This window comes from Hyperolius riggenbachi, chromosome 10 (assembly GCF_040937935.1).
Source record: "Hyperolius riggenbachi isolate aHypRig1 chromosome 10, aHypRig1.pri, whole genome shotgun sequence".
NCBI lineage: Eukaryota > Metazoa > Chordata > Amphibia > Anura > Hyperoliidae > Hyperolius > Hyperolius riggenbachi.
The window spans coordinates 240,701,588-240,723,763 of record NC_090655.1 but is presented as its reverse complement, the minus strand read 5'-3'; the positions used below and the strand labels follow the sequence as shown (position 1 = coordinate 240,723,763).

Sequence of the window (22,176 nt, the reverse complement as noted above, 5' to 3'; positions counted from 1 at the left end):
GCACATATTTTAAATGTTAAAATGTTTCGCCATAGTGCCCCTTTAACCCATGTAAGGGTGAAGGGTCACGTTTCATCTTAAGGCCAAAATAGGTTATCTCCTTTGAGATTGTCTTCACTCCCAAGAGGGATTGGTTATGGGTCTCCAATTTCTTTGACAGGTATAAGAGTTCACTTTTCTGTTCATTAATCGTAAAACCCGATTCCTTTCCCACTTCTCTGATTGCATTTAACAGGAGTGGAACTTGCTCCTGGGGCCTATTCAAGAAAAGTAGGATATCCACAAAAAAAGCGGGCGCATCGCTCTGGCCGCCCACATTTGCAATGAACCCGCGAACTTTATGCGAGTTCGACTCGCCTCCTATACTACATCATTAGGCTCAACTTTGACCCTCTACATCACAGTCAGCAGACACAGTGCAGCCAATCAGGCTACACCCCCTCTTGGAGCCCCCTTTCCCTCCACCTAATAAAAAGCAGCAGCGTCGGCCATTTCCTCACTCTGTGTGCTGCGTAGGTAGTGAGAGAAGGGAAAGAGGTTGCTGTAGAGATTAAGGAAAGCTTAGTTAGGCTGTTGTTAGGCTTGTTGGCTTGCTCCTTGCTGATACTTATTGCTAAGAAGCACCCCAAAACAGCTCTTTTGAGCTAATGTTCTTGTGATCCGTTTTTTTCTTTTTTATTTGTGTGGCCCACTGACACTTGCATATACAGCCCTGTCAGTCAGTCGCAGCTGGCCCTTGGTAATTGCTATACTGTGCAAGGTCCAGCACATTCAGTGACTACCTTTTCACTGCACCTGTGTGGGACAGCTGCATGTTTGTAATACCAGTCACTGCACACCTGTTCATGTTTACCGCACCTGCGTGACAGCAGCACGCAGTGTTATATATACCAGTCACTGCATACCTGTTCATGGTTGTGTGTCTGACAGCTGCACATTTGTAATACCAGTCACTGCATACCTGTTCACCGTACCTGTGTGTGTGACAGCTGCACATCTGTAATACCAGTCACTGCATACCTGTACACCGTACCTGTGTGTGTGACAGCTGCACATTTGTAATACCAGTTACTGCATACCTGTTCATGTTTACCGCACCTGCGTGACAGCAGCACGCAGTGTTATATATACCAGTTACTGCATACCTGTTCATGGTTGTGTGTCTGACAGCTGCACATTTGTAATACCAGTCACTGCATACCTGTTCACCGTTCCTGAGTGTGTGACAGCTGCACATTTGTAATACCAGTCACTGCATACCTGTTCACTTTACATATGTATCTGACAGCTGCACATTTGGAATACCAGTCACAGCATACCTGTTCACTTTACCTGTGTGTTGGTGTCACACCATCTTGGACATGTCTTTCCTCAAAGCCGAAAATCACACTGGAGCAACACTCCTGGCTGCTCTGAACAAATAGGTGGAACAGTGGCTGACCCCGCACCAACTAGAGATCGGCAACGTGGTGTGGGACAATGGCAGCAATCTCATTTTGGCTTTGAGCTTGGGAAAGTTGACACGTACCCTGCATTGCACATGTGCTGAATCTACTAATTCAAAGATTTGTGTCTAAGTACCCAGGCTTAGAGGATGTTCTGAAGCAGTCCAGGAAGGTGTGTGGGAATTTCAGGTGGTCGTACACGGCCATGGCGCTTGCTCGATTTTCAGCGGAGAAACAACTTGCTGATGAGGCACTTGATTTGCGATTACCCAACTCGCTGGAATTCGACACTCCTGATGTTCAACCGCTTGCTACAACAGGAGAAAGCCGTCAGAGACCATCTGAACAGCTAAGGTCAAAGGTCAGGCTTTGGGAAGCTGGGCATTTTCTTGCCAAAGTACTGGACACTCATGTGTAATGCCTGCAGACTCGTGTACGTTTGAGGAGGTGACCATCCCGTGGAATTGTTCATGGCTGTGGGGAGGAGGAGAACTTACCTGACATCACTGAGAAAGAGCAAGAGGAGATGGTTAGTACGTCGGCATCCGACTTTGTGCAGATGGGGGCTTTCATGATGTCCAGCCTGTTGAGGGACCCGCATATAAAAAAACTCAAGGGGAATGACCTGTACTGGGTGGCGACGCTACTCGACCCTCGGTATAAGCACAAAGGATGCAGCACTTGCACCGCAAGCTGGCAAGTATGCTTTACAGTGCGTTTAAGGGTGATGTCACAGCACAATGGAATAAAGGTGCCACTGCCAGTAATCTTCCTCCTCCTCCCATGTCCACGCAGACAAGGACAGGACGCTCTAGCGATCTCATAGTGATGTCAGACATGTGGACATTCTTTAGTCCAACGCCTCGCCTTAGCCCTTCCGGATCCACCCTCCACCAACGCCTTGACCGGCAGGTAGCCGACTACCTGGCCTTAACTGCAGATGTAGACAACAGCGATGAACCCTTGGACTACTGGCTTGACCTGTGGCCAGAGCTGCCACAATTTGCCATCCAACTTCTGGCTTGCCCTGCCTCAAGCGTCCTGTCAGAAAGGACCTTCAGCGCAGCTGGAGGCATTGTCAGTGAGAAGAGAAGTCACCTAGGTCAAAAAAGTGTTCAGTACCTCACCTTTATCAAAATGAATGAGGCATGGATCCCGGAGGGCTACTGCCCGCCCGAAGACTAAGTCAGTCCCCACACACAGCATCTCTACCTGCACGCCGTGTGACTGCCTGCCCCAAGACAAAGTCGGTCCCCACACAGCATCTCTGCCTGCAGGCTGCTTGACTGCCTTCACCGCCACCAACAGCAGGGTCCAGGACTCCAGGTGGAGTCCTGCATTTTTAAGGCCGCTGCTAGCAGTGGCCACTAGCAAAAGCGATAGCAATTTTTTCTGGTGCGTGTACATGCCTGCCTAATTTTTCTGGCTGCACTGTAGCTGCAACAACAAAACAAAAGGCATGTACATGTGTCAATTCCCCTTCGTGATCGTTACCTTGCCGCGGTGAAGGGGCTTGCGTATCACAATAAAGCAATGACCGCCGGCTATATGAGTGTTTCGGGGGGGGGGGCACAACCGACTGTTCTATCATTGAGCTACCACAGCCCGGCGACCATATGGGCTTGAAAACCACCATGGCCTGCACTCTCGCCATGGTGCGCACCAGTCCAGCAAGGCCGTCACTACACAAACAGCTGTTTGCGGTGCGTCACACAGTGAGTTTGGTGTGTCAGTGTGAAGCAGTACACTAATTACACTACCTGATTGATGTATACACATGCAAGATGTTTTAAACCACTTTATGCCTCCAATTTAGCATTCAATGTGATTTCTGCCCTTAAAATGCTGCTGTGGGTCAAATCCAGATTTTTCCTGGGGAGTTTCGGCATCTAACCCATTCATCCATGCCCCCCTCCAGATGTTAGACCTCTTGAAACATCTTTTCCATCACTTTTGTGGCCAGCATAAATGTTTGTAGTTTTCAAAGTTCGCCTCCCCATTGAAGTCTATTGCGGTTCGCGCAAACCCAAACTTTTGCGGAAGTTCGCTTTCGAGGTTCGCGAACCTAAAATCTGAGGTTCGAGACATCTCTACTCACAGACTTCCTCATCCTCAGGCCAAATAAAGTGCCACTAAATGCTGGAAGCCGCATTCAAGATGCCTCTCACAAAAAAAAAATTAATTCTATATGAATTCGTCATCATTGAGGTAAGCCACCTCATTTTTTTTCTTAAATCTGGTTTTAGTACATTTTATTCTCCCTGGGTGCCTCTTTTCCCTTATCCTGGTGCATTAAGTGTACCTTAGGGCTCGTTCACACTACAAGAGCTTTTACTAAGCACTTTGGGATCTTAAAAGCTCTTGTTAATGTTATCCTATGTGAGCGATGTGATTTTGTAAAAATCCCCTATAGCATTGTATTAGCAAGAGCTTTTAAAATCTCTAGCATTTAAAAAGCTCTTGTAGTGTGAATGGGCCCTTAGTGTTTCCGTGAGTTTGCTCAGTTTCACTTTATTCAAGAATGTGGTATCTGAGGCCATGGCTCCCCCTTGTGGCCTCTGATAATGTTTAGTAAATCATTGTGAATGACAAACAATGGTGTTATCTTTTGTATGGCATTGCAATATACCTTATCTTACCTTACTTAACAATTACGTTCTCGGCTACCCATCTTTTTCAGAGCTGTGAGTGTTGTCTGATCCTCTCCAACTTGACCCTGCTGTCCGTTTTTGGTTTCTTTATAATCACTTAATTTACAACGCAGGAATGGCAAAGCTTTCCACAGTGTTTGATCCTATCACATTCCCTTTGTTTTGTGTTTACATCACTGGAGGGTGGTGAATGAGGTGTGCAGAGGAGTGAATGGGCGAAGCTGGTAACAATGGCACCGCCATAGGCGGCAATAATAATAGCTGCGATTAGCGGCAATAATAAAAAGGTGCCGTGGCTACCCGCTTCTGTAAGTTTACGACTATACGTGCCCGCTATGTATAGTCACAATTTGCATAGCAAATAGCCCTGATGTTATTTTATAAATATCCAATCATTGGCACTAATTACAGCTTTGCTTCAGGGGGAAAGGTTAAGGGTTAGGCACTACCAGGTGATTGGACATCAGTTGAGGGAGGGGAAAGGTTTAGGTATCAGTAGAGGGAGGGTTAAGGGTTAGGCATCAGTAGAGGGGGGGGGGGGGTTAAGGGTTAGGCATCAAAAATAAAAACATACATACTCATCTGGGTACTGTTTACCATACAAAGGATAAAGTGGGGGGACATCTAGTGGACAAAAAGTAAAAATACATTCACATACTGTACATTAAAAAATACTGTATATATCCTATTAGTTATTAACCCCTTTTATCCCCTTCCCCATAGTTACCAAAATAAAACTTTATTTTCCTTGTGTGAAAATGTACCCAGATAAAGCACAAGCCTGTAGTGGAAATGGGTCCACTTTATCCATTCCTATTGACAATGGTGGAATGGATGCTTACCAGAATTCAATTATATTGGCTGCAGCCATCATTTAACTTTCCTCACACCCTCTTATTCCTTCTTGGTTTCTCTCCCCAAGGATTTGGGTATTTTTTTTAGCACATACTGTAATTCTGTAACATCTGTAAATGTGGCGGCTGCGGATACGCATACTATACCCGCAGCCGCCTTTGTTCCCTGTTCACTGGCCTTATCTGTTCCGGCGGTGTCTAGCACGCCGGGAACGGTATTGTCTCGTGTTCATAGGGTCTCTGTATGGCGCAGGCACGCGTGGAGACAGGACCTTTATGCTGGGAGAAGGCGCGTCAGCTGACCTGCCGGTCGGCTGACGTCAGGAGTGACCCGCGCCGCTCGGATTAGCTGATTGTTAGGAGGTGTGGCGCTGGGCTCTCCTCGGCTTCTTAAGCCTTCACGGATCATTGGCAACTCGTCTGTTGTTGCGAATACACTTGTGTTAGCGCTCAGACCTTAGACTAGTTGCCATTGTGTTGAAACCAAGGACTTCACACAAAAGATTAGGAATATTGTTATATTGTATTATTGATTACCTGTGTATGATTCTGGCTACTCTCTGACCTTGCTTTTGCTAAACGATTCTGTACCTCTGCCTGTCTGACTCAGTTGCTGAACCTCTGCCTGTTATTCACTACTCTCTTGCCTGCTGATTTTGTACTATCTCTGCCTGCCTGTTATCGAACCAAGTCTGTCTGACCACTCTACTCACCAGTGGACCCTAGACACTGGTGAGGTGCTCTTTCTGATAGTACCCACCAGCACCTCTGGTGAGGTTTAGTAAAATCTCCTCAGTTACTGTTTCTGTTGGTACTCACCAGCTCCTCTGGTGAGGTCTCATTAAACCAATCACTTACTGTTGCACCAAGCTCTACACACCTTGTATTCTGTCAGCTATACTTGTATTATTTGTGATACTGCAGATCACCACATAATCAGGTATAACGTCTGCATTATTGGTGATTCTGCAGATCACTTATGATCAGACATCTGAGTTGCAGCACCCAATTGTGACAGAACAGCAGACCAGATAATCATGGATACACTGGCTAGTCATGTGGAAGTGTTGATTACAGCTATGGATCGTCTGTCTCTCACAGTTAGTACTCAACAGACTCAGATCTTTCAACTTTCTGAGGCCTTACAAAACATTCCAACACATACTATACCAGTGTGATCCCCTCTTGTTCTGGAGCCCAGACTACCTCTTCCAGAGAGATTTTCTGGGCATAGGTCCGATTTTCAAAATTTTAAAAATCGGTGCCTCTCATATTTTGAATTATGTCCCATGGCTTTAGGGTCGGAGAGCCAGAGGGTCGTGTTGTTAAAGACCTTATTATCAGGAGACTCGCAGGCCTGGGCCTATAGTCTTTCAGATAACCATGAGGCTTTGGCTTCTGTGCAAGATTTCTTTGAAGCTATAGCAGTTATATATGATGATCCCGATTTGGCTATAACGTCAGAGAGGAAGCTCAAAACCCTCGAACTAGGTCATGATACTGTAGAAATGTATGCAGCAGAGTTTAGAAGGTGGGCGGTGACGTCTAGATGGGGGCAACATGCCTTACTTGATTGTTTTTTATCAGGATTATCGGACACTGTGGCCAAATTGATGTTAGGCCACCCCGAACCCAGGTCTCTTGATGAGGCCATATATCTGGCTATTAAAATTGATTGCAGAGTACAACATCAGAGACAGACACGGGGTAAGAATATTAGGGAAGCTGGACCAGGTCCTTTGCTTTCTCAGGTTGACTCGACACAAATTGACTTCTTCCAGTTCTCCGAATCTGAGGGAGATGGGAGCTTTCGTTCGAGATCCGGTTTTCCGTCGTCTGAGACGGATCAGAGGATTCAAAATTGTCTCAAGGAGACGGACACTTTACATCGCTCTCTGGTGGTGGGTGGTACAACCTTAGGCGATTCAGCTGTTCCGATAGGAGATTGCAGGTTGCTCCTTCCGTGCACTATTACCTGGGGGGATAAGGTCCAGGATACTCAGGCATTTATAGACTCAGGTTCAGCAGCCAATTTTATGGATTACGATTTTGCAGTACAGCTTGGCCTTCCTCTCCAGTCGTTGGGACAGCAGTTTGTTCTTACTGCAGTGGATAACTCACCACTGCAGGGAAAACTATCTCTCTCGCAGACTCCTGTGTTGTTATGCCAGAATGGAATTCTCCATAGAGAACAAATTCAGTTTCTTGTTCTCAAAATGGCAACCTCCTCGGTGATCCTTGGTATGCCCTGGCTTCAGAAGCATTCCCCTCAGATTGACTGGAGTTCCAGACAATTACTAAATTGATCCTCTTTTTGTCAGCAACATTGTCTGGGGAAAGTCACGGTTTGCGCTACGAAAGTCCAGGTGGAGGGGTTACCTAGACAGTATGCTGATTTCTCAGATGTATTCTGTCCCCGGGCCGCAGACAAGCTTCCACCCCATCGAAGCTTCGATTGTCCCATAGATTTAAGATCAGGTTGTATGCCTCCTAGGGGCCATCTATATAATCTGTCTGGGCCCGAAAAGCTTGCTATGCAAGAATATATCACGGACAGTTTGGCCAAGGGTTTCATCCGCCCTTCTAGGTCCCCGGCCGGGGCAGGTTTCTTCTTTGTGAAGAAGGATGGTGGCCTCAGGCCGTGTATCGATTACAGGGGTCTGAATAAGATTACAGTAAAAAATCGTTATCCTCTACCCCTTATCGACGATTTATTCTCCCTGGTAACTGAGGCTGGGGTGTTTACCAAACTCAATCTCAGGGGGGCATATAACCTGATCTGTATAAGAGAGGGTGACGAGTGGAAGACGGCGTTTAACACGCCCGACGGGCACTATGAGTATCTTGTTATGCCCTTCGGGTTGTGCAACGCACCCGCCGTCTTCCAAGAGCTGATTAATGAGGTGTTCAGGGAGGTTTGGGGGAAATTTGTGTTCGTTTACCTGGATGATATCCTTATTTTCTCCCCTACACTGACCGAACACAGAACACATGTGCGATATGTCTTGAGGAAGTTACGGCAGAACTCATTGTATGCCAAGATTGAAAAGTGCCTTTTTGAAGTTTCGGAGGTTCCCTTTTTGGGCTATGTGATTTCCACAGCAGGGTTGTCCATGGACCCCAAAAAGGTGTCTGCAGTATTGGAGTGGCCTCGACCCGTGGGCTTAAAGGCTCTCCAGCGATTCCTTGGCTTCGCCAATTACTACAGAAGATTTATAAAAGGCTTTTCTTCTGTAGTCTCGCCTCTTACGGAACTCACCAAGAAGGGGGCAGATACTTACAACTTGTCGGCAGAGGCGCTGGCCGCCTTTTCGTCTCTCAAAAACCTGTTTTGTTCTGCCCCCATCTTGAGACATGTAGATGTGTCCCTACCCTTTATTGTCGAAGTAGACGCTTCAGAGATTGGAGTAGGGGCTGTCTTGTCTCAGCATTCTGGCTTGCAAGGCAGGTTGCATCCTTGCGCTTATTTTTCTAAAAAGTTTTTTCCTGCTGAGAGGAATTATGATATTGGAAATCGCGAGCTTCTGGCCATTAAACTCGCATTTGAGGTGTGGCAATATTGGCTGGAGGGGGCTCAGCACACGATAACAGTATATACGGACCATAAAAATGTAGAGTATATGGAAACTGCCAAACGTCTTACTCCTAGACAGGCTCGGTGGTCCCTATTTTTCACACGATTCAGGTTTATTATTACCTACAGACCTGGTAGCAAGAACGTAAAAGCAGATGCGTTATCTAGATGGTTTGTGCCTGAATCAGTACAGCCTACCACTCCAGTCAGTATTCTTCCCGAAAAAATTGTCCTTGCAGCTGTTAACGTTCAGGGTGAACAGACTTTGTCTCTAAGCTCTCCTTTATTAGACAACGCAAGACAGTCTGAGGAATGGGAGTTAATTTCAGGAGATATAGTCTGGGCTCTGCCAGCGAGATTAAGAAAGTCCAGAAAATCCTCTAGCCTGTGTTTTGATTTACTTATACAGGGACATCCCTCTCCCTCCCTCCCTGGATCCGTTGAGACAGATAAGATTGGGGAGAAGTCCCAGGATTGGTGGCTTGTCACTCAAAATAGATCGTGTCTGGAGTCCATGCCTAGAGGGGGGGGGGGTACTGTAACATCTGTAAATGTGGCGGCTGCGGATACGCATACTATACCCGCAGCCGCCTTTGTTCCCTGCTCACAGGCCTTATCCGTTCCGGCAGCGTCTAGCACGCCGGGAACGGTATTGCCTCGTGTTTATAGGGTCTCTGTATGGCGCAGGCGCGCGCGGAGACAGGACCTTTATGCTGGGAGAAGACGCGTCAGCTGACCTGCCGGTCGGCTGACGTCAGGAGTGACCCGTGCCGCTCGGATTGGCTGATTGTTAGGGGGCGTGGTGCTGGGCTCTCCTCGGCTTCTTAAGCCTTCACGGATCATTGGCAAATCGTCTGCTGTTGCGAATACACTTGTGTTAGCTCTCAGACCTTGGACTAGTTGCCGTTGCGTTGAAACCAAGGACTTCACACAAAAGACTAGGAATATTGTTATATTGTATTATTGATTACCTGTGTATGGTTCTGGCTACTCTCTGACCTTGCTTTTGCTAAACGATTCTGTACCTCTGCCTGTCTGACTCAGTTGCTCAACCTCTGCCTGTTATTCACTACTCTCTTGCCTGCCGATTTTGTACTATCTCTGCCTGCCTGTTATCGAACCAAGTCTGTCTGACCACTCTACTCACCAGTGGGCCCTAGCCACTGGTGAGGTGCTCTTTCTGATAGTACCCACCAGCTCCTCTGGTGAGGTTTAGTAAAATATCTTCAGTTATTGTTTCTGTTGGTACTCACCAGCTCCTCTGGTGGGGTCTCATTAAACCAATCATTTACTGTTGCACCAAGCACTACACACCTTGTAATGTAGTATACAGAGGCGCCAATAGAATAAAAAATTGCCAATTAAAATCAATAAAAGTGTGGGCGGTAGGAGTAGACCTACCCACCCAACAACAAACACAAGTACAGCTTCGTGTATAAATAAAGTGCATTTAATGAATACTCCCAATAAAATATACAATTAGCAACGCGTTTCACGGGTCCCAAGCCCGCTTCCTCAGGCAAAAAACTTTTGCAGGCAGGAGCAACAGTATCCTTGTGGGGACGAGTGTGGCGCCTCAGGCGCCACACTCGTCCACACAAGGATACTGTTGCTCCTGCCTGCAAAAGTTTTTTGCCTGAGGAAGCGGGCTTGGGACCCGTGAAACGCGTTGCTAATTGAATATTTTATTGGGAGTATTCATTAAATGCACTTTATTTATACACGAAGCTGTACTTGTGTTTGTTGTTGGGTGGGTAGGTCTACTCCTACCGCCCACACTTTTATTGATTTTAATTGGCAATTTTTTATTCTATTGGCGCCTCTGTATACTACATTGCAATTGATCCACCTGGTGGATGGGTTTCTTTACCCTCTTTTTTCTATCTACGGAGAGCGACTTTTTAACCTGAGCGAGGACAGGTCTAATCTCCTCGTCCGCGATTGAAGTGGTTGCCTGGACTCGGCAACCCAGACTTGTGAGTATAATTTTAAACAATTTGTATGCCAACTGTACCACAGTAATACACTATCGGGGGCTCTCGATTGTTTCTGCTTCTTCCTTTACTACACACCTTGTATTCTGTCAGCTATACTTGTATTATTGGTGATACTGCAGATCACCACATAATCAGGTATAACGTCTGCATTATTGGTGATTCTGCAGATCACTTATGATCAGACATCTGAGTTGCAGCACCCAATCGTTACAAATTCTTTATATATATTAATTAATTCATTCATTTGTTTGTTTTTAGAGTCTTTGTTTTGCAAAGGCCTGTTGAAGGGTCGATATTGACCCGAAACAGACTAGTGTTGTTGCCTGAACTATTATGCAAAGTGTACAATGTATTTCTTGTTCGAAAACTGTCCAGATTATACTGTATGATCCCTTTTGGAAGGATTTATCTTATGTCTTGGAATTTTTTTTGATATAGAAGCTTTTTACTGGAATATTTTTGCAATTTTTGATGTAATAAAGTTGGACACTAATATTTTTATTGTGGTTTCTATGATTCTTATCATCCTCTCAAAATACATGTGATTATTTGAGTTTGGTGGACTATTCATATGAGGATATATGTTTCTGTTCAATGAGTCACACAAGACTCTTTTCCCAACTATTCTATATACACGTGGGAATGGGCCCAGATAACAAGGCAAGTAGGATCTTTATAATAATCACCTTTTCACCTTCCTATAACTTCAGGTTGTCTTTAAAGGACAACCGAGGTGGAAACAAACTTGTGAAATAAACTATTGCATCTAACCCCCTTCTCCTAGAAATTACTTTTTTTTAGATATCCCAGTTTTCTTTTATATTTAAATCTACTTTTTACGTTTTTTTAGTTTTATGGTTTCTGCTCAAAGACACATTCATTGAAGTATCCCAGAACTAAAATCTATGAACCATTGACCTTTTTTATCTCTTTCCTGCTCTCAAAAGCCATTTTCTGCCTGGAAAATGTTTTATGGTTGTAATTCCTAATCAGTGAGGGTTACACTGTAGTCTGACCCAGTCCTGACTCAGACGGAAACTGTCACCTGATGTTTAACCCTTTTAGGCGAAGAAAGAAAAAAAGCAACACAGCATTGATATTAGTGTTATTGGCACTGTACATACATGTCTATCTCATCATGTCACGTATCACCTCAGGTATCCTTTAGTACCTGAGCCAAAGTTCAGGTCAAAAAGGAAATACTTACCTAAGAAGAGGGAAGCCACTGCATCCTATAGAGGCTTCCCATGGCATCCCCAGGGCCACAGTTGCCGTGCCTGCGCAGTAAGCCGGAGCCCTTCATGCTCACACGGGGGCAGCATGGCTGCAATCCTGCCAGGAGAGGAGCGGGGCCTGATGTGCACGAGGATCCCGGGCAGCAGCAGAGGACCGGGGGACAGCATGGGAGGTCTCTGGAGGATCCAGAGCTGTCCATCTCCTTAGGTAAGTATGTACTTTTTGAAGTTTATAGTTCTGTGCATCTTTTGGCCTACCAAGCAACTGATTGAAGATAGCAGTAATAGTAGGTCAGATTAGATGAGTTGTCACTGATTCCGGGAGCCCTCTTATTCTTCTATTATTTCTCCATCCTCTGTTATCTAAATCTTCCAATTTATGTTGAAATTCAAGTAATTTAGAGTCCTGGTAGGCAGAGTGAGTCTGTAATTCACTAACCTGTTGCCTTGTGTAGTTTCCATCTTGCTCCACCACTGCGAGCCTGTTATTAATCCATGTGATATACTCTCTGAGATCTGCTTTGGCGGCAGACAGGGTCTCTTTTATGTCTGCTGCTGTGTCCCTCGTGATAGCGGTGGTGGGCATTTCTTTTCTTTCTTTCTGTGGGATTGAAGCAGCCACCTCCAAGGATGAGTACTCGGCTGAGGAAGGAGAGGCGGGCCCCATATTAAATCCAGCGTGGCCTGTCTGCCTTGTCATTTGGATCCAAAAGATCTCCAATATTTGCTTGGGTAGCTGAGTGTCCAGGTCCCCTTGGGTCTTGGAGTTGCTGCTCAGTGTAGCTGGAGACTCATCTCGGATCAAGAATGGAGTGGAGCTCCTCTAACACACAGCCATCCTCGAGCAGCACCAGACCCCTAATTGGTGGGTTGGTCTGGCTGGAGGCCTCTGGCTCAGGCATGGTGGTGGTGTGCTGGGCTCAGGCCTAGTCAGTGGGGTCTCTGGCTATAGACCTCAGGCTCAGACCTGCCTTGTGGTGTGCAGTGAGCTGGAGACCTTGATTCGCAATGAATGGGAGGAGGGGTTGGGGGCTGGTGTGTCTGGGAGTGAGAGGCAGTGGCCAGTAGGCAGGGAGAAAACTTACAGCAGCCAGCCAGGGGTTGCAGTCTACAGCTACTGCATGTGCGCATGAACTGGATAGGACTGGATCTGGCAGGCAGGCAGCTGGCAGCAGGTTGCACCATTGCCAAAAGATGGGGGTGGGGTGAAGGATCACAGCTAATGGTGTAATGGTGCATCCTGCTTACTGTGTGCCCTAGTTAGAAAGACAAGGGGGGTGAACTAAAGCTATAATTATTTACCTCATTCTTGAGTGTTTTCTTTGAGAAGGGCTAATTTCATTTCCACTATTAAAGTGTTTTTCGACATTTGTTCATTTGTGCATATGTTCATGTATATATACATTGTACAGCGCTGCGTAATATGTCGGCGCTATATAAATACTAAATAATAATAATAATAATAATAATAATAATGCTCTGACCGGCTACCTTATGGTTGAGTGTAGGTCATTCCACAAACTGAGGCTGCAGTTAGCCTATTCACCACAAGATGGCGATGTCAAATATCCCAGGTGGAACGCACAGACAGGAAAACAATAAACCAAAGAGAGGAAACGATCATGTAACGCACCAGAAATAGAAGCTGCAGATGGTGGAGGAGAGACGTTTTATTGGAAGAGGTAATTGTGTGATTCTTGTTATATACTGTTGGGATGTTGAGATACGTATGTCTGCTACACCTACAGTGACATTTGAGTACTGCAGAGGTTGAGGTGGACAGTCCATAGCTCCCAACTTTCCCTGTTTTGGAGGGACAGCCTATCTTTGGGAACCCAATCCCTCTGTCCATCTTTCTAACTCCTTTGTTCTTCTTCCAGGACTGATGTACAGATCTGTGTAAATATACTGTATCTGTCTACTGAACAATAATGTTTAATTGACTCAAATCTTGATTCCCAGTCTTTAGTAGAAAGAAAATAAATCAGGGTAGAAAGGACTAGTCTGGTTTGAATTATAAAACATTTTTTTCTTATGAAATGTTTATGGTATGTGTGACTGGGGGTGTGGTTAGGGGCTTCACAGGGGCATAGCTTAAAGTGAATGGGAACCGCATTTAAAAAAATGAAGCAAATACTTACCTAAGGAGAAGGAAGGCTCTGGGTTGTATAGAGCCTTCCGTCTCCTCTCTCGGTGCCCTCTATCCTGTGCTGGCTCCCCCCCATTTCAATCCCCCGCCAAAAGGGTATTTGGAAGTCTTCGGGAACTGTGTCCTCCCAAAGACTTGCAGCTCCATACTGCACACACGTGAGCGTGCAAGAGAGCGTGCTTGCGCAGGCGCAGTACAGGGCCGCCCTTCTTCAGGAGCACTCGGGCTCCCTGAAGACTTCTGAAGCCTCCTTCGGCCGGGTAAAGCAGTATTTGACTAATTTAGTCAAATACTGCTACCGGGCGAGCCAGCACCGGAACGATGGGACCAGGAGAGGAGCCGGAAGGATCTATAGCACCCAGAGCCTTCCCTCTCCTTGGGTAAGTATCCATCTCATTTTTTTAAATGTGGTACCCACTCACTTTAAGCATCCCTCTTTCTGATCTCTAAAAGTTGAGAGGTATGTGGACGTATTCAGTTCTATCACATCACAGAGCCGACAATATGTCCATCAAGTATACCTATGTCCTCCCTGCATTCCCTAGCATTGCTAATATCCTCCAGTATGTAATGTCCCCACCCCGTAATGTAATTTCTCTTCCAGTATAGCTATGCCCCCCCCCCGCATTGCTGTTATCCCCAAGTATGTAATGTCCCCACCCCAGTAATGCCATTTATTTCACAGTATAGCCATGTCCGCCCTGTGTCGCCCATTATTGCCAATGTCCCTCACTAAAGCCATTTCTCTCCTAGTATAAGCATGTATTGCTCCCTTCCCCCACCTCCATGTAGAGTAGTAGGAGGAAGGATTTATATTGGTTTATAGCTAGCTGTCACAGTGTGCTCCAGTCCTCTGCTCCCATTAGCCTCTCTGCCTTTTCCTTCCTCATATCCTCATCCATCTACCACTACCAGCGCTGCTGTAACATCACAGGAATGGTAACAGTGGGAGGTGGATGTGAGGAGAGACGGCCAGCTGGAGAGGAGGCAGAGGGAGGACAGGACCTCAGCATGCTGGGAGTATAGTGCACAGGTAGCTATAAACCAACTTATTATGCTTTCCTGTGATACTCTGAATGGCTCTACTACCCACAAGTGACAGCAAAGGGGAGTGCTGGGAGGAGAGGGGGCCTGTATTGATAGTTTCACCACTGACAACTGTACAGCCTAGATTATCCTCCCTGTATTATCTATCAGAAGGCAGCAGCATCCTGTAGAGAGCACAAGACCACATCACTGAGGATGGATGAGAGTCACATGACTGAGAGGATATTCAACTTCACCATGGAGATCATCTGTCTGCTGACTGGAGAGGTGAGGAGGATTCTGGGAGGTCACATGATGTCATTCTTATCTCTAGCAATAAAATGCACAGCCAGGTCTGGGCCAAGACTCAGGCAGGGAATGTATTAGCCTCTGAGCACACAGCCCTAAGGATGCACCTGTGTCCAATTGACCTCCCCCCCCTTTGGAGTGCCTCCCCCCTTTCCTGACCAATGCAGAGTCATGAGCTGAGATTGTAGTGCTGCTCCTCACTGCATCAGGAACTCAGCCAAGTCACAGCCTAGCAGCATCTTCTCTATGTCTCCCTGTAGTGGCGTTTTCATTATTTTCATCACTAGAGGGAGAAGAGGAGATGCTGTGAGCCTGACAAAGTTGAGTTCCTGGTGTGGTGAGGTGAGTAGGCAAAACTACAGGCTCTGCATGTTGAGGTATGGGAGGGGGTGGGGGTGCATTTGGATACCGATATTGTGGGGGCAAAATTGGCAGGAGGGGAATTTCAAATCTCCGCCTCTAGTGCTGGGGAACCCTGTCTTGACCCTGCACTTAGATGAGGAGGATTCTGGGAGGTCATGTGACATTACTGCTGATCTTTCTATACAGAGTTTTCCTCTAGTGAAGTCTGGTGATCATGTGACCATTACTGTACCCCAACCTCACACCCTGATATCTGAGAGACACAACACGCAGAAGATTCTGGAAGTCACCAGGAAGATGATGGAGCTGCTGATAGGAGAGGTGAGCAGTGCTGTGAATTATGGGACTTTATCCAGTGACAGCAAGGGGTGTATCTGGGTGGTGACTATATCATTGTTGTGTCAGGTTCCCATAAGGTGTCAGGATGTCGCCGTCTATTTCTCCATGGAGGAGTGGCAGTATTTAGAAGCACACAAGGACCTCTACAATGACATCATGATGGAGAATCAGCCACCCCTCACATCACCAGGTAAAAGGAGACTATCATGTCTTGTAAAGAAGAGAGCCATACGGAGGGTCCACCTAAATCCCCCATCATCTGATAATCACATAGAGATAAGGTAATCAGTCAGTGTTTGTTCCCTACAGATGTATCCAGTAACCGTAACCCACCAGAGAGATGTGCAGGTCCTCTTTATTTCAAGATCTGTCCAGAAGAAGATCACACCACCCTCCACCATTATCAGGTAGGTGGGACTGAGGGTCCCCAGAGACTCCAAACTATGTGGCATTGTTTCCTTCTGCATATGCTGTTATCTGTGTTCACATTTTACATTATTTCTCACTTTGTGCACTTAGGGTGGAGAACTTATAAATGGAAGTGCTGTAGTTAAAGAGGAAGAAAAAGAGATGTATGTGAGGGGTGATCAGCAATCTATGGAGGAGGGTGACATGATGGGGACAAGTAAAGTGGTAGAAGAGGAGACATATGTGAGGAGTGATCAGCAGTCTATGGAGGAGGGTGACATGATGAGGACAATTAAAGAGGAAGAAGACAAGACATATGTGAGGAGTGATCAGCAGTCTATGGAGGAGGCTGACATGATGAGAACAAGTAAAGAGGAAGAAGAAGAGACATATGTGAGGAGTGATCAGCAGTCTATGGAGGAGGGCGACATGATGGGGACAAGTAAAGAGGAAGAAGAGGAGACATATGTAAGGAGTGATCAGCAGTCCAAAGAGGAGGCTGACATGATGAGAACAAGTAAAGAGGAAGAAGAAGAAACATATGTGAGGAGTGATCAGCAGTCTATGGAGGAGGGTGACATGATGGGGACAAGTAAAGAGGAAGAAGAAGAGACATATGTGAGGAATGATCAGCAGTCTATGGAGGAGGATGACATGATGAGAACAAGTAAAGAGGAAGAAGAAGATACATATGTGAGGAATGATCAGCAGTCTATAGAGGAGGGTGACATGATGACAAGTAAAGAGGAGGACAATGTTACAGAGGGCAGAACAGGTGCGTAATCAGCAGTAAATATAGAATACATGTGTATCTGTATTGGTGTTATGACTGTCACTGCTCACAGACTGGCCATATTAGGGGTTATGCTATGTGCTCATATTAGATTTTTGCCATCTATAACTATCATTTATGATAGTATTTGGTGACAACTTGCTAACAATAGCAGTACAGACACCCTAAAGGAAGAGAAAGGTCTCTTTATTCTCTCACACTGGGCTGCCCTCTTTTCCTCTGAGACTTCAGCAGTGGCCTTCTGCTAGTGTCAGCAGCGCTGATTAACCTAATAAAGTGTTACATTTCTGCTAATTTAGTTACAGCGGTGATCCCCTTATGTCATAGTTCTGCCATCTTAGTGCGATCCCTGGTTGCTTAACAGTGATCCTTCTCCACTTAGGGCTGTGTCACATAAATATTGTCAAAAAATCCCAATCGTTATGTGCTTAGCAATTGTGATTTTTTTTTTTTATTACAATCAGTAAGCACTTAGCGATTTTTGGCAATTGCATGTGCGTGCGTTCTCTGCAGCTCTGAAGGTAGCATTTATTAGTGCAAGGGAACATGTGTTCCCTGAGCCAATGAATGCCTGTTGTTTTTGACTGATCACTATTACAGCTAGTAAAAGGGATCCTTCTACACTTAGGGCTGCGAAGCATGTTTTGATTGCACTTTTTTTGGCAATTGTATTTCAATTTATAATCAGGGAGCAAGATTTGCAGCCTGATTGTGCCTAAAATGCAAATTGCAGCTGAGTCGCAATGCTGCAGCATGAAAGCTCCCGTATGGAGAAAACACTGCATTATTGTTTTGCCGATCCTTGGCAATCGTCAAATGCAGCAATCAACCCTCCAGCTGGAAACAACCCTTACCGAAATTGGACGTGAGACTCATGTCTTCTTTTCTTAACCTCCCTGGCGGTAAGCCCGAGCTGAGCTCGGGCTATGCCGCCGGGAGGCACCGCTCAGGCCCCGCTGGGCCGATTTGTATAATTTTTTTTTTGTTACACGCAGCTAGCACTTTGCTAGCTGCGTGTGAACCTCCGATCGCCGCCGCTATACCCGCCGCCGCAGCCGCCCCCCCCCCCCCCCCCAGACCCCGTGCGCTGCCTGGCCAATCAGTGCCAGGCAGCGCTGTGGGGTGGATAGGATTCCCCTTTGCTCGGTGACGTCATCCCGCCCCGTCGGTGACGTCATCCCGCCCCGTCGGTGACGTCATCCCGCCCTGTCGCCATGGCGACGGGGGAAGCCCTCCAAGAGATCCCGTTCTTTGAACGGGATCTCTTGATCTCCGTTCGCCGGAGGCGACCGGAGGGGCTGGGGGGATGCCGCTCAGCAGCGGCTATCATGTAGCGAGACATTATCTCGCTACATGGAAAAAAATAAATAAATTAAAAAAAAAAAGGTATTTGCTGCCCCCTGGCGGATTTTAACAAACGGCCAGGGGGGTTAAAGGACATCCGAGGTGAAAATACACTGATGAGAACAACAATTGTATCTAGAGTCCTTCTCCTAAAAATGTCTTTTTTTAGATATCTCACGGTTTTATTTTATATTTTGATCAAGTTTTTACTATTTCATTGTCTCTGCTCAATGACTTCTTCATTGAAGTATGCCAGAGCTCAAATCTATGAATTATTGACCCGTTTTACCTCTTCCCTGCTCCAGGAGCCATTTACTGACAGGAAAGTGTTTTATGGCTTTAATTACTTATCAGTGGGGGTTATGCTATAGTCTGACCCAGTCCGACTCGATCCCGACCCACATAGAAACTGTCACTTGCATACCTGATGTTTAACTCTTTCAGGGAAAGAAAAAAAAAGGAGCACGGCATAGTTATTTGTGTGCTTGGCACTGTACATACACATGTCTCTCTCATCATGTCACATGTCACCTCGGTTGTCCTTTAACTCTCCCTTTGTAAGGATGCAAGTCTCATGTCATTGTAACTCCGCCACTGTGCATGATCATAGGGTCATGTATGGGTGCTTGCATGTGTGATCCTTTGCATGCACACGCTCTTGCAGGTGCTCATGTGTGTGCATACCCTCTTGTACACGAACACTCCCATTAACTCACAAGGCAGCACTGGTTGGGGCAAGGCAACATGTGTTCCCTGAGCCAATCTGTGCCTGTTTTTGTGAGTGATCATTGTTACAGCCAGGAACAGTAATCATTCATAAGCTGGGACCACAGTTGCATCATGGAAATCTTGGAAATCAGGTACGCTTTTCTATGGTTTTATGTAGTATGTGCTTTAACGTGCGCTTCAACAACTATAAGCCTCCAGAATTTTCTGGCAGTCTATGATAATCGCAGGTGCTTTATGATTTCATGCATGAAGGTGCATATGATTTCATTTTTTAAATGCATGAAAATCATGGTAGAAAATTCTCATAGTTTGAAACAAACGCACACATTACTATTGAAAAGCATTATGTATGGTCCCAGCTCTTGTTAAATAAATTCAGAGGCTCCCTCTGCAGGAACGGCTATGTCATTTTAACAATTACTGCAAAAATAAATGGACTTGTAAATAGACTAAGCAAGCCGTAGGTGCACCTTGAGAATGATGCAGTGATTCTCAACCTTTTCAGCACATGTAGCCCTTTGTGGGCGTGGCCTTTACATGATGTGGGTGGAGCCATATACTAGCGAAATACTGTTACCCCTTTGCACCTCCTCATGACCTCTTTGATACGCTGCATTGCTGCTCTTTGGAAGCGATAAGTATTATCTAACAATTTTACTGCTACATTGCTTGACTGTTCTTAATGGAGTTCTTTCGCGAATGAGGAAAAAAATAAAAAGTGGTTTATGCATAAACTATTAAACATCCTTCTAAAATAGTGTAAAAAGTTTTTTTAAAAAATGAATGGTTTCATCAATACAACATGTAATGTAAATAGTGACGGATTATGGACTGGGACGCTAATCCATTTGTTAAGGGTGGTTTTTTATTTAACTTTCATTTCACAACCATAACTGCTGCTTACGTAGTTTTCAGTGGTATAACCCACTTCTAGCAGGAATCACCTTTATAGCTATAACAGCTGACCTCTGCTGAGCTCCTCAATATGTGTTTACATTGTTGCCAGGCAACCACACAGACCCCGATGCACGGAGTCCTTTGTACAAAGAGTCATAAGCTGCTGGGAGAATGAGCCAGAATCAGTCCCATCTACACCATATGATTCTTTGTCAGATTTGATTCAATATGATTCGATTCGATTCAATTTGATTCAATCTGACATGTCCGATTCATGATTCGATTCAATTTGAATCAAATCATGAATTGGACATGTCAGATTGAATCAAATTGAATCAATGAATCGAATTATATTGAATCAAATCTGACAAAGAATCATATGGTGTAGATGGGACTGATTCTGGCTCATTCTCCCAGCAGCTTATGACTCTTTGCACAAAGGACTCCCTCCATGGGGTCTGTGTGGTTGCCTGGCAACAATGTAAACACATATTAAGGAGCTCAGCAGAGGTCAGCTGTTAGGGCTACAATGGCGATTCCTGCTAGAAGTGGGTTATACCACTGAAAACTACTTAGGCAGGAGTTATGGTTGCGAAATGAAAGTAAAAAAAAAACACCCTTAACAAATGGATTAGCCTCCCAGTCCTTATCCGCCACTATTTACATTACATGTTGTATTGATGAAACCATTCATTTTTTTAAAAAAAACGTTACACTATTTTAGAAGGATGTTTAATAGTTTATGCATAAACCACTTTTTATTTTTTTCCTCATTTGCGAAAGAACCCCTGTAAGAAGATTTGTGATTAAAGTGTTGAGGTTTTTATGATACAAGTGAGCTGCTCCTGGTCTTTCTATCCTTAAAGTGGATTATATACTTGAATCTGTTTCTTTCCGTAAGTTGATAAGTCAGTATCGGGCAGTTTTTATGGTGTGCACTCACTTTTGCTCTTCTTGATCAAGAATAAACAAATAAGAAGTACGTTTTTTCTAGAGTAAAATGAGCCATAAATTACTTGTTTACTATGTTGCTGTCAAAAAGGTCAGCACTATCAAATGTTCCCCAATCTCCCTGCCAGTTCCAGGCAGCCACCTTGTAACACACTAGAACAAATGCTCAAGTGACAGGCAGGTTACTGGACCAATCAGAGTGCAGCAATATTGTTCTTCAAAACTACTGGACCTGCCTGGCTCCAGGTGGGTTAAGTGGAGCGATCGTTACATGTAACGAAGTGCTCCTTAAACTAATTGCGGCCAGCGTAATTGGACTGTGCTCGCTATAGCTGCATAGCATACACAGAGAAGTGAAAGGGTGCGTACACACGCACTACAGAAGCAAACGACGGGTCCGTTGGCACCTCCCACTGGGCGGACTTTCAGCAGACTGTAGTGCGTGTGTACGCACTGTCGGCGGACTGATAAGGCTGTACACGCGCCCGGCGTACACACGCACTATTGTCTGCTGAAAACCCGCCCGGCGGGAGGTGCAGACGGACCCGTCGTTGGCTGCTGTAGTGCGTGTGTACGCACCTTAACACTCCCTGTAGTCATTAAGCTGTGCTGCTGTAGTGATTCAAGCCCAACATCTGATAAGATAACATTTATCAGATAAGGAAGTGCGCTAAGTTGACCCTACTCCCAGCCAAAATACACCAGGCCAGGCCATAGCCAGAAGCAATAGCTAAAATTCCTGGTGGGTCATGACGGAGCGACCATCTGCCAACTTCTAGGTTATACACCAACTGCTATATCGGCATCAGAGAATAAACATAACAGCAGATAAACTATGTTGAGGAACACAGTTCAGGTAGCCCAAAAAAGTGTGAGTCAGGACACCTTACCAGTGTCTGAGAAACCATAGGGCTAAGGACGAATACACCAATAACGCGAGCAGGAGAGAGAAGAGTGATTATGCTGATATTTCAATGTGGGGAATTTTGAGAGAGGCTGGTGGGGGTTCCGGTTTAGAGTTCTGTTTCTTTTAAGATTAGGAGAGGGACAGTGAAACAAAAGGTCTGTCAATCTAGGACACCGATCTTGAACCGATATTAAGGCAAGTCCCA

At 45.6% G+C, this 22,176-nt stretch overlaps 1 protein-coding gene across 1 annotated transcript in view; it reads left to right on the top strand.

Moving 5' to 3' along the window:
- Positions 1 to 13,353: 13,353 nt before the first annotated feature.
- LOC137536987 (zinc finger protein 208-like) overlaps positions 13,354 to 22,176 on the top strand; it is a 71,659-nt gene continuing 62,836 nt past the window's right edge. The window contains exons 1-6 of the mRNA XM_068259150.1: positions 13,354 to 13,438; positions 15,103 to 15,219; positions 15,790 to 15,924; positions 16,009 to 16,132; positions 16,252 to 16,349; positions 16,462 to 17,125. Of these exons, the coding sequence (XP_068115251.1) occupies positions 15,148 to 15,219; positions 15,790 to 15,924; positions 16,009 to 16,132; positions 16,252 to 16,349; positions 16,462 to 17,125 (1,093 nt within the window). The 5' untranslated portion in view covers positions 13,354 to 13,438; positions 15,103 to 15,147. The remainder of the gene's footprint in view (positions 13,439 to 15,102; positions 15,220 to 15,789; positions 15,925 to 16,008; positions 16,133 to 16,251; positions 16,350 to 16,461; positions 17,126 to 22,176) is intronic.